At 37.0% G+C, this 12,311-nt stretch overlaps 1 protein-coding gene across 1 annotated transcript in view; it reads right to left on the bottom strand.

Moving 5' to 3' along the window:
* Window positions 1-12,311, bottom strand: part of LOC149305536 (N-terminal EF-hand calcium-binding protein 1-like) — a 74,396-nt gene that overhangs the window by 4,394 nt on the left and 57,691 nt on the right. The window contains exons 7-10 of the mRNA XM_089477424.1: window positions 5,356-5,468; window positions 4,231-4,307; window positions 3,743-3,796; window positions 1,365-1,477 (exon numbers count right to left, since the gene is read on the bottom strand). Coding sequence (XP_089333550.1) covers window positions 1,365-1,477; window positions 3,743-3,796; window positions 4,231-4,307; window positions 5,356-5,468 — 357 coding nt within the window. The remainder of the gene's footprint in view (window positions 1-1,364; window positions 1,478-3,742; window positions 3,797-4,230; window positions 4,308-5,355; window positions 5,469-12,311) is intronic.

The raw sequence follows: 12,311 nt of genomic DNA, 5'->3' as shown, positions 1-12,311 counted from the left end.
GGCCCTGGGTATAACATATAAAACATTTTTCTAATTAAAACATAAAAATAGTTCTGATGGTATTTCTTTGCATTTCTTACTTTTATACTCTTTATTTCGTGCTCAACATTGTTAGAATACTGTTAGATGTGTTATAATTGAGTTACCAGCAGGTGGCGCTAGGCATCCATCTTATAATAATTGAATGTTTCACTTTTACAAATGTTTACACCACATTTCTGAAACCTTCTGTTTATGGAGTAATTCCCATTTGTAATCATATACTGACGTATATCAGACGTTCTACAGTAAACAGTACATTTATTTAATGCATTGCTATAAAAAAAATACATATATAACAAATTCTGTTACAGAGAGAAACTCTACAGCGCTTTCTCCTTCTCACTTCAATTCTGTTTTACATCTGTATAGTGTTACCAGGGCCGTAACTTCCATGGGGCAACAGGAACAGCTGCCTTAGGTGCTCCAAGGAGAGGGGCCACTTCAATCCCCCCTGCTTCCAGAGGTTCATGTGACATCACCACGGTGCACAACCTCTGACCTCACCCCAGATCCCTATTTACTGTTCTGAGTGACATAATGGAGAATTATGTGCCAGTACATACTTTGCTGTGGGGGGGGGGCTCACTCTATATACATGTAGTATGTTGGAGACGCAAAATGACAGTCTCAGAAAACGTCATTATGTGCTTGTGAACCTAGTATATGCTCTATCCAAATAAATTATGCAATTTAAAGAGCATACACGCTACAAAGAATATGCCAGTAATGGCAATAGTATGTGCACAACATATGCTGTGGGTAATAAAGCTGTCACCACCGGAATCCAAGGGCTTACCTGTGGACCAAGGACCAAACAGTAGAGGGCCAGAGACCAACAGTCTCTGTGACCGGCTGCTCTCTGCGGCTGACATTAAATTCCAGCTTCTATGAATTTCTTACTTTGTAGTTTGTAAAATCTAAACTTGTAGAGGTATTTTCTTATTGTTTATGATGCTGGGTTTTAACATCATATCATAATATAATATAAACACCCCCTTTCAACCATTCAGTCAAATAAACACACCCCTCACCCACCATTCATCCAAAATATTAGGATGAATTATTGATATTCACGTCGTAGTATATAATATCTTACCAGCGCAAAATAGTGTCATGATTTGCAAAGTACCTGCGTTAGAGGTTATTAGAAATGTAAGTGGATTGAAAAGCTTTATATATTTTTATTGCGAAAAAATACTATATATATATATATATATATATATATATATATATATATATATATATATATATATATAGTCCCTTTTCATAAGCCTGAATACTATAAAACATTAAGAGGCAAAACAGCCGATTCACATACTCACTGCAAACACCCGGTTTGAGCTGAAACTGACTCCACATAGTGTTTCAGGGAGAGACGAAATTCGTCTAGTTCTTCTGTTAGCACAGATAATTGGCGCTGAACAATCATTATGTGCTAAGGGATTCAAAGAGATTGACATAATCTGACAGTTAGAGAAAGAAAGACCTATTAATTCATGCATAGTTTGTTAGAATAGACTCCAACGGCAAAGAAAAAGAAATGGTAATTTCCAGCTTTTGTGTTGGTATATATTCGACTCAGGAAGCTTGTCGATACTTTTACAATTTGCAATGTAGGAAAATAATATCCGTAGTCTAGAAGTGGTTTCTGGCGCTAAAATGTTGTTTTTCATGTTCATGCAAGTTTTTATCGACTTCCTATACTAATTATCCATGTTGTTCTGGGATACAATCAAATTCCCATGTTTCATTGAAGAACGGAAATAAATACAATAGAAAACAGGCTTAAGAGATATGTCAGCACATTAGCAGATTTTAACATAAATTCCAGTAATGGTCTATTGCATCATAACAATCAAGCTCTTTAAAAAAAAAAGGGATTATTCGCTAAGGCAGGAACTGGCAAGAAGGTTTGAGGAAGAGCTGTGGTTTCAATTGACTGGCATCAGTATAAATTATAAATGGCCCCTCAAAATGTTAATATTAATTTAGAAACAAAAGAAAAAAAGCCTCAATATAAGACTACCCTATAGAAAAAAAAAATAAACCAGTAAATATTAATTAACATGTGAACTATTTTTTCATATTTAATAAAAATTATGATTGAGAAAAATGCAATTCTTGTTTTTATTTCCTTTTGTTTGCCAACATGCCCCCCCACTTATGCACTCTGCTCCCCCCAGACTTACCAATGCATCCCCAGACTTGTCCCCTGTGCTTCAGATTCCCTGGTGTCTAGTGGGGGCAGCCCGTGGGCATCTGTGCGATGTGCGTAGACAACCTCTGCTGCTACCCAGCACTTCCCCTGGGGCTTCTATGACTGAGCACTGGAAGGTCATGTCACGCCAGCACTCCGTCATAGAAGTCCCAGCGGAAGCACTGGGTAGAAGTGAAGGTTGTCTGCGCGCATTCTGCAGACGTTCACCGACTGCCAGAGAGGAGGATCCAGGTCCTCTCATCTTATATTCAAGAAAATATGGTAAATAACATGGGGGGGGCTACCGCAATGTTATTTACATTTGCGTTTGTTTATGGATAATTTTTTGTCATCGTGGGTAAACACAACCTTTCCTGTGTCCTTACTACGCACAAATTGTCTAGGTGCAAGTTTAGAATTGAGGAATGTATCTCTTCTCATCCACTAAAAAAAGGAAATGTATTGATTTCATGCATTATACATTTTTTACACTTGATGTTTTGTTTTCATAAGGCCATTATATGTAGAACATTGAAAGCTATTATGTTGACATTTGAAGTTTAGTAGATTTTGAGAACAAAGCATCAAAGGTGAAGTACAGAAAAACGGCAGGAACTCGAGCTCTGAAAAGGTCATGAATAGCCACGGATTCTACATCCCTGGAGAACGTCTATCTTACTTAGTATCCTCATGGCTATTCATTCTGTACAAAGGGCACAGCAAGAGAGCCATAAACTGTTTTGATTAAATGTTTCCTTCAGCAGACATTTGATCATTTGTATAAACGTCTAAAGAAGTAAGTTAACCCTTACAAAAAATTACTGCACTTTTTCTGAAGTAATACTGCAGTTTTTTGGACATGAAAAAACTGCAATACTGCCCTTTTACTGCAGTATTACTGCACATTTACTGCAGTTTTACTGCATTTGTACTTCACTGTACTGCAGTATTACTGCACATTTACTGCACTTTTTTTTTTATGTTGCAAACCTACAGTTGTACTTCAAAGTACTGCAGCTTTATTGCATTTGTACTTCCTTACAAAAATAACTGCAGTAAAACTGCAGTACAGTGAAGTACAAATGAAGTAAAACTGCAGTAAATGTGCAGTAATACTGCAGTAAAAGTGCAGTATTGCAGTTTTTTCATGTCCAAAAAACTGCAGTAATTTTTTCGTAAGGGAATATTTTTGCAGGACCAGAATTTCCCTATATTTTTAATCTAGTATTATGAACAGGATGTACAAACTGACATGTTGGAGGTCTTTTGCTTCAGTTAGGCATCATCATGGCCTAGTCCATGACAGTAGCATTGGACCCCAATAGACCCACCACACCCCCATGAACTGGCTTCAAGGGTCAAAACCCATGACCTATGTATTAGGTCATAGAACCACCACACCCCCATGCACTGGCTTCAAGTGTCAAAACCCATGACCTATGTATTAGGTCATAGCAATCCACTCTTCTGCCCAATGCGAAATTGTAAAAGTTATATACTTACAGATTTTGTATTTCCGTCTAAAACCTCTTCCTCCAGTGGTTCCAACTTTAGATCCTGTTATAAATGATAAGGAAGGTATTAAAAAAAAACAGAAACCAAATAAGAGTTAAGGAAATTTGGCAATAAATATGTTTATGATGATTGTACCCCAGCCACATTTCTGTAATGCTCCAACGATATTAATCTGGTGGTTCAGAAATCTATGTTGAAAAAACTGCTTTAACATGTCATTTGAATTTTTTTAAAGCTACAAGTATTATAACACATGGAATTTGATTAGAGTACAAAATACACTAAATAAAAATAATATAGTTATCTACAAAAATTGCATTTACCATTCCAAATTTTATTTTATTTTAACTAGGGGAGAATTTTTGTGTCTATTTGAATGAGGGCTGTCTCAGCTCCAACCAAGCGAAAAAATAGAAAAATAGTTCTTTATCAGCGTTTGCAAATGAAAACCATATAGGCAAATATAGATTTAATACCTTCTTTTCCAGTCTGTCAATTAGTTTCTGAAGTCTGTTTATCTGGGTCATCCACTGGTTATCTTCATCTAACAAGCCTTTGGGAAGAATAAATAATGGAAAAGAAAATAGATTTTTTTTTTTGCAAAATAAGCTGTTCAAAAGAAAAAAATAAATCACACAACAGAAAAATACACTCTGTTGACTAGATTAGTATTCTGCATTCCCCTTTGGATTAAGCATTTAATTTAATTTTATATTCTGAAAATGTATCAGAAATATGGAAATCAACCCTGCATTGATTTTGTTGTTTTGTTTTAGTCTAAGCAGCGAAAGATTTGTAAAAACAAATGTTCAGAGCACATCTCGTAGCGATGAGTGTTTCTAAGACTTTTTGCCATGAATACATTAGAGAATTGTAACTTGAAGGCTCTGTGTTATAAAAGTGTGTGGAAGATATTACAATACCACAGCGAGAGGTCCATTTTATATAAGATTGGGACTTCTTGATTAAAACAAAGATAGAAGTTGTCTACCTCTCCAGGGTAAGAAGTAAGCTTTTACGATTGTAATAGTTATGGCAGTTGCGAAGGGACCAGTCGAGTTCACTGTCTAGGTAGAAGGGAACATCAAATACACTTTATATGATAACTGATTCATACCCCAGGGATTTGTTGACCGTTAAAATGATAAATAAGTAATGTGAGACTACCCAGTCCATTTAGTGTTAAGGGGCGCTGTTTTACTTTTATCAATCATAATCGTTATTCTCATTGGGGTTCTGTGACCTACTTCTTTAATTAAAATACAAACCACCATGGATATTGCTGTAACTGGTTCCAGGCAAGACAAAATTATTATTGGCCAACGTCCATAGAGTAATGGAGAGTGATGAACCTTTAAGACCTCAGAGGTTTCTTCCAGTTTATAACTTCTGATGAACTCACACTCCGAAGCTTATTAGTGACTTGCCATCACTCTTCACTATGTGTTAATGTTTTCTGCATGTTGGATTTTTTGGCCAGCTTTTTCTCTATTATCTGCTTAATATTTGCTCCTTTGTAGAAATCGTAGGAATCAGGGAAACCATGGGCCTACTACAGATGTTTCATTTACATCAGCTGATATGTAATAACAATGAGTTACCAAGGTTAAACTGAGGGCTGTTTGGAGAAAAGCTGTTGTTCCTTTGAAGTCTTCGATTTGATCGCTTTCCTGACCATGGGATCGAAAGGACTTCTGGCTTTGCAGGACCCTGTCTGTAAATAAAGATAGTTAATGTGATTTTATTCTGGTCCCTTGACTTTATTTATGCTAAATAATCTACCTTTGAAAATAAATACAAATGAGTACAAACATTTATCTACGAATGTTGAATGTAAAACTAACAAAAAATATGTTGCATGCACTTTAAGTCATTTCCAGGCCCATTATGATGTCTATTCCCCACAAGGATAATTCTTAGGTAATAAAAATTTATTTTCTCATCTTAATTTCTATTCTGAGCTAAATTATTTTATAACATTAGGATGTATTGGCTAGAGATATATTTACATAAAGAAATAAAAATCAAAGTTTTTAAAAAAGTGGGAAAAGCTTACACAACCTGATAATTGTTACAAATGTTACATGGCCATTTGCCTAAAGTATTTGATTGTCATCATTGGGGTGCCCTAATTTTTTGGGGGGTTACTATTTATGAGGAGGGGCAATTTTTGTTCTACTTTTTTTCTTTTATTTTTCTGTGATACTGAAATGATTGCTGAAAAATGCTTGACTGGTGTACCCTCAATGCCCGGGCCAGGATCCCTAACCAATTTAACTAAATAATGACACAACACCAGGAGTGGGGGTGAAAAGGCCACAGCCGATTTATTTATTTAACCTAGCCATTGCCACGCAACCTAAACCAAAACTAGATGCGTTAACAGGGCAATGACTACCAAAAACTGAACTCCAATAAATAACATAAATAATGAACATCAATAAATTACAAAAATTCCCTACGCTTACCAGGCTATCCAGGTGCTACCAACATAGGGGAAGACATACCAGGGTGCCCAACCCCAGACACGAGGCTCCGAGCACCACCAGTCAGGAACCTCCCACCCAAATACCACCAAATGCTCTCCCCCCCAGAGCATTTACTCCTTAGATGCCTGGAAAGCTTCTGCCCCCAACTGTGACAAAATTAACCGCCCACCTTAACACCACAAAGAGATGGAGGGTAAGACAAACTACACGAGGCAGGGTGACACACAAAATGGCTCCTAACCTAATAACACCTGTCCTTAAATAACCTCCCCTAGCTCCGCTCCCAAAAACTCAAAAAATGCTGGCAGGCCTTGCTCTAATCGGCATCCCAGTCAAGTCCCCCGTGGGCATCATTCTCTGTTTAATTGATGGGGTCATGTGTATTATTGATCAGGTTGCTGCATAATGCTTATATGATATATGTAATTATATATATATATATATATATATATATATATATATATATATATATATCTCAACATCAACCAAACACATATACCAAACCACTCTTAATATATATAAGTAGCATTTAACTAAAAATAACAGTCAATGGGTCTGTGTTTCTATATGTATTTAGTTAAAAGTCTGTACTTCTTTCATGTATTGTATTCTGCAACAACTTAATGGCATAAGAGCGCACATTGTTAAAATACAATAATTGGTAAATTTGCTAATAAAAAACGAAACATATTTCTTAATGTAACTCATAAAGTGAAAATGTGCTCTCTGGGGGCTTATTCAGTGGTAACGCTTATTCATGGCGTCTTACTTTGCTGTTAAATTTTAAAACATCTTTAAAAGAGGTCACACCACACATAAACCTCTGTGTGATACTATTTTATTCCATACAATTTCAGCTACAGTAACAAGCTAAATAACCACATTATTATCCCCTGGGGTCCATATTGATAGTAAAGAAAGGCATTCTTGCTGCGTCCTCTCTGTGGGTTGTGGTATTATGTCTAAGCGCTCCTTCTTTTCCTATATCTTAAAACAACAGTACTTTCCTCTTAATTGTGTCACTTAACAATGTCACAGCCAACTAAAACTGTGAAAGTAAAAATAAATAATGGAGGAATCTATATTTGATATTTGTCTCAGTGGCCTTTTCCACTACATATTATCATGTTTTATGAATTAAGGCCATGCAGGGCCAGAATGGGCTATAGTGGGCATTGATTGCCGTGCACAGTAGGGATAGGTTGTTTGGCGGGGATTTAGGGGGAGGAGCTTGGGTAGTAGGTTATTGACGGTTTGTCGGTCTTCCGAGCCAATTTTAACAAGCATGTCTGGGTTGTGTGTGCCTCTCTCCCATTTACATTATAATTCTGAGTGAAGATGTTAGTGGAATTTGTCACAGTCTTAGGGGCAGCAGCTTGCCAGGCATCAAGGGGGTTTAATGCGGTGGTAAGATAGGTGTTGGTAACAACCAGTGGGAGATTCTTGGCTGGTGATGCTTGGAACCTCATGCCCGGGTGGGGTCATCTGGGTATGTCTCTTCCCTAATTGGTGTTTGGCCCTGGTACCTGGATAACTTGGCAAGATTAGTGGATTTGTTGTATATATTTACATGTTTGTGTCATTGTCTTTGTTAATGCCCCTATATTTATGCACCTATGCTTCAGATTTGATGTGACAATGACTTTAAATTGGCTGTGGCCTTTTCTTACCCAAAATCATTTTTTTGTGTTGTGTTTTCATTATTGGGGTAAGTGGAGGGTAAGCCTAGCCTGGAAGTCGAGGCTACAACAGTCATTTGTCAGTCCATTGTGCAAAGGGAAAGGGTTAGGTAACTTGGTAAAATAATTGGTGGCAATTCAGCCACGGAATTACATGCAATTTGACATGCTTAATGATGTGGAAAATACGTTACTAAAAGGTAAAAACACAGATAGGGCCCAAATCCTTATAACAGAGGACAAATATTTCCACTAGTACAATCACATGGTTCAATGTATCAGTAATGATCTAAAAATAGATAGTACTGTTGAGTACTGACATTTGATGTAATATCCCACCTCTTATAGATAGAAGCACAGCATGAGTACTCTGTCAGTTCCTTTTAACCAGCCCGTTAAGCAGCGGCAGAGCAAGGTGCCTAATCACCCAAGACGGCCATCTGTCCCTAGTTTTGGGGACTGCCCTCTTAGTCAGCCTAGGCCAGAATATGCTGCTGGTCTTTCTATGCAAAGAAGGGTAGTAAAACTCACACATGCTGATTTTGATCTAAATGGGGCCAGATTGACGACTCATCACTTTTTGAGCCGCTAGTTGACTCCTAATTCCGTAACGTTCTGTAATGCGAGGTTAGCATCTACTGAGGTTATCAAATTACTACTATGCGCTAAAAGAGCATCAATGCAACAGAGGTAAATGTGTTTATACCTACATGCAAAGATTTTACTGAAAGGGAATATGAACAAAATAGGGTCACATAATCAATAGGGAAATTGAATATTTTAATACATTTAATAAAACTGGACTACTCTAGAAAAGAGGTGCTTAAGGGGTGAACTCATCACTATACCTGTTAACATTACTGGTTTGACAGAGTCTGCCGGTGAATCCTTGCTTCTCTTGTTCAATTTCTTCTTTTTCAGGGGATCATACCTACACAAAGCTAGCACCACCCTTTCACAAAGCCACCGCTCCTCTCCTCTGCAGAAGAGGGAGAGCTCCAGGTTGGCTACCCTAGGAAGTTCCCAGGTATACAGGTATACAGGTATACAGGTATTCAGGTCACAATGTACAAATGCATTCAAGTCTGTATGGTATCATAGCCGGAAAAATCTACACCCCTTGGACAGACCCAATTACAATCAGAGAAGCCAGATTTTTAATAACAGTGAATGAATTTCTGTAAGAACATTAAAGCTCTGGAATACACTACATGTACTGCCTGCAGGCTTTAGGAATACGCTGGATTTTTTTACAAGGAAAGATATTCATCAGTACACATAGTAATTTAAAAGTTATTGAGCCAAGGATTATTTTGACTTCCCATGGAGTTACCACTGCTGAGCAAAATTGACAAGTGATTTCAAGGGTGTTATGTCTTCATCTGGATCAATGCAATCAGGGATATCTTGGTTGAGTTGAAATTGACTTGTGTCTTATTTAAAAACTTGCTAAATACATAAGTAGGTAAAAAATATAACAAACTAACTAATTTATTATGCTTAGGCCATCCAACTAGGATCCAATTGTTTAGTTTTTACATAAATCATAATAGAAGACAAAATATGATATTAACCCAATCATCTAAATAAAAGTATAACAGTATATTGTCTGTTTACTCTCTAAATAAGAATCTTTTTAGCAGAGAACCTACTGTTCAGATTGATTTGAACATAAACGTTCTTTCAACTAAAATCGACAATGTTGATATTGATCAAACATCAGCTACACTGCTGTGAAAGTATTTGCCCTCTTCCCGATTTCTTCTATTTCTGTGTATTTCTCACACTTAAATGTTTCAGGTCATCAAACTTATTTTAATATTACACAAAGACAAAATGCAACAGAGGCGCAACAAAGTAAACACAAAAGGCACTTTTTAAATGATTTCAAGTATAGAAGGTAAAAAGCCTATCAAACCCTACCAGGCCCTATGTGAAAATGTAATTTCCCCCCTTAGTTACTAAATCAACTGATTAACCAAATTGAATTGATAATTGGAATCAAGTTCACTAGACACACCCAGGCTTGGTTCCTGCTGTTGGGTTATGCAGCACACAATCAAGTCCACCTGAATGGCTTGAAGATTTTGGAGTGGCCGAGTCAAAGTCCTGGCTTGAATTCAAATGAGATGAAGTGAAGTAACTGTAAAAAGACAGTTAATTCTCCAAAACCCTCTAATGTGGCTAAATTAAAACCATTCTGGAAAGAATAGTGCATCAAAATTCCTCCTCAGTGATGTAAAAGCCATTGACCGTTATCACAAAACGTCTGAATGCAGTTGTAGCCACCAATGGTTTAGGGGGGCAATTATTTTTTCACGTGGGTAATTTAGGTTTTTATGAACTCTTTACCTTTTACCATAAATAAAATGATCATTGCAAATCTCCATTTTGTGTTAACTCAGGTTGTCTTTGCCTTATATTGAAATTGATATAAGACAGACAATTAAATGTGACAAAAATAATAGAAGAAATAATTACCATTGTCTCGGGCTAAAGATGTAATATTGAGTGACGACAATAAAATGCATATAAAACAATATTTCATTGGTCAGAACAAACACTCTAAGACACAGTAAAGCTATAACAAAAAGGCCACACCAGAAATTTACTTTAAAAAACTTTAGAAAAAAGCTTTTAACCAGATACGGTAGCAATCCAGAAGATGGCTAGTATAGTTCACATATTTCAAACAAAACATGAAATGTATCTGTGATTATTGTGGGATAACTAATCAATTGGTAAATACTTAACAAGCAGCCGTCCTTTATATCTAGACTGCCTTGTAGGCACAACCCTACTGGAGACACAGGCCACTTGTGTGGCAATTTCCATCTTGTGCCAATTTCTTAAGTGCCACTAAAAAGGGGTTTACCAAGGAGGCTACAAGTAAGGACGAGGAACTTGGAAGCTCCCTTTCTGTCAATATACCAGTCATCCTTTACCATCTGCAAAAATCTACTAGCTTTATTCTTGACCACCATTTCTCTTCCCCTCCCAGTGTTTGCCATTCACCATGCCCATAATGTCTTTCTCTCTCTCTCCCCAGCCACCAGCACCACCACATTATATTTTTATTGTTTCCTCATTAGTTTCTTCTCCCTCTTCTCATCCCAGACACCCTTCTCTTTCACTAGCTCTATCTCCTCCAACTCATCCCACTCAGCGATCTCTTCCTGATTATTGTAACACTCTTTCTTTGCTGGTCTCTTCATACATGTCTTGCCCCTTTACAATCCATCTCTAATACTGCTGCCAGACTTATATTCCTCACTCATTGCTTCACTAGCACCTCTCCCATCTGTCATGTCTCCGTCACTAGTTTGCCTATACGCTTAAGAATCAATAATAAAATGCTGACTCTTACAGTACTTTCAAAGCGGTTTCCCAACTTATCTCCAAATACACTCCTATCCTATCTATCCACTCATCCGCTGATCTTCATCTTTGTTTCATCTGTTATTTGTTTCAGCTGCACATCATTTTTTTTTTAACTTGATTTTTCTTCAAATTTAGCATAAACATTTTCATTACTAAAAAGACAACCCAGGGAATTTTACTATGGCCACTTTGATACTTTTCAGGTAGCCATTTTATCTCCAATCTCTTCCAAACTTTGTGATAACGTTATTTTCTATGTTTTTCCACACAGACATTGCATGCTTTTCACTTCTTGCCCAGTAAGTAAGCGCCTGCACATAAAACAGACTATTTTATGTTCAGCAGTGTCCCCTAGGTTAGTTTAGCTGCCCCCCAATTCAAATTACTACATAGTGAACTAAGTATATTTTTCATATATTTCTGTTTTACTTATTTATTTTAGGTAACTGTGAATCTTTGTAGGGGGTGGAAAGGGAATTTCACTTAAAAAAATTATAGGTGTGGATACAATGGGATTTTTTTTTTTTAAAGTTTACATTCTTTTTTTAAAAACTTTAATTACATTTATTTATTACAGCTCTGTCATATTGTTGCAGGAGACCCAATCAGGGTATCTACGGACCCCATGAGTCCCTGCCATATCAAGAGGATTCCCTGGTGACATCAATGATGAGGTTGCCGAAAGGAAATGCCTGAACTTTGATCAGGCATTTAATTCCCTGTAGAATGTAACGGCACTGTCACATTCAATCAGACAGCTGTCACACCAGTGCCAAAAATGTTTGACAAAAGTGAAACAACTCATTGGGGTCAACATTTATGCTACCTAGAGATGTAAGAAAACAATATGCATTTTCTCCCCTTCTTAGCTACGGCTATTATCTTATGTGTATTTAATACATGGAGAAAATCATGCTGCTTTATGCCAAAATACAAGCCATGTTTCTTACAGCAACTGGCTCCACATTCACACTATGCCAAACAACAGCTAGAGAAGTAAAAGCACAG

This window comes from Sceloporus occidentalis, unplaced genomic scaffold (genome assembly GCF_023333645.1).
Source record: "Sceloporus occidentalis isolate IW3139 unplaced genomic scaffold, rSceOcc1.0.p SCAF_11, whole genome shotgun sequence".
Classification (NCBI taxonomy): domain Eukaryota; kingdom Metazoa; phylum Chordata; class Lepidosauria; order Squamata; family Phrynosomatidae; genus Sceloporus; species Sceloporus occidentalis.
The sequence above is the reverse complement of the archived record's forward strand: the minus strand, read 5'-3'. Positions and strand labels throughout refer to the sequence as shown.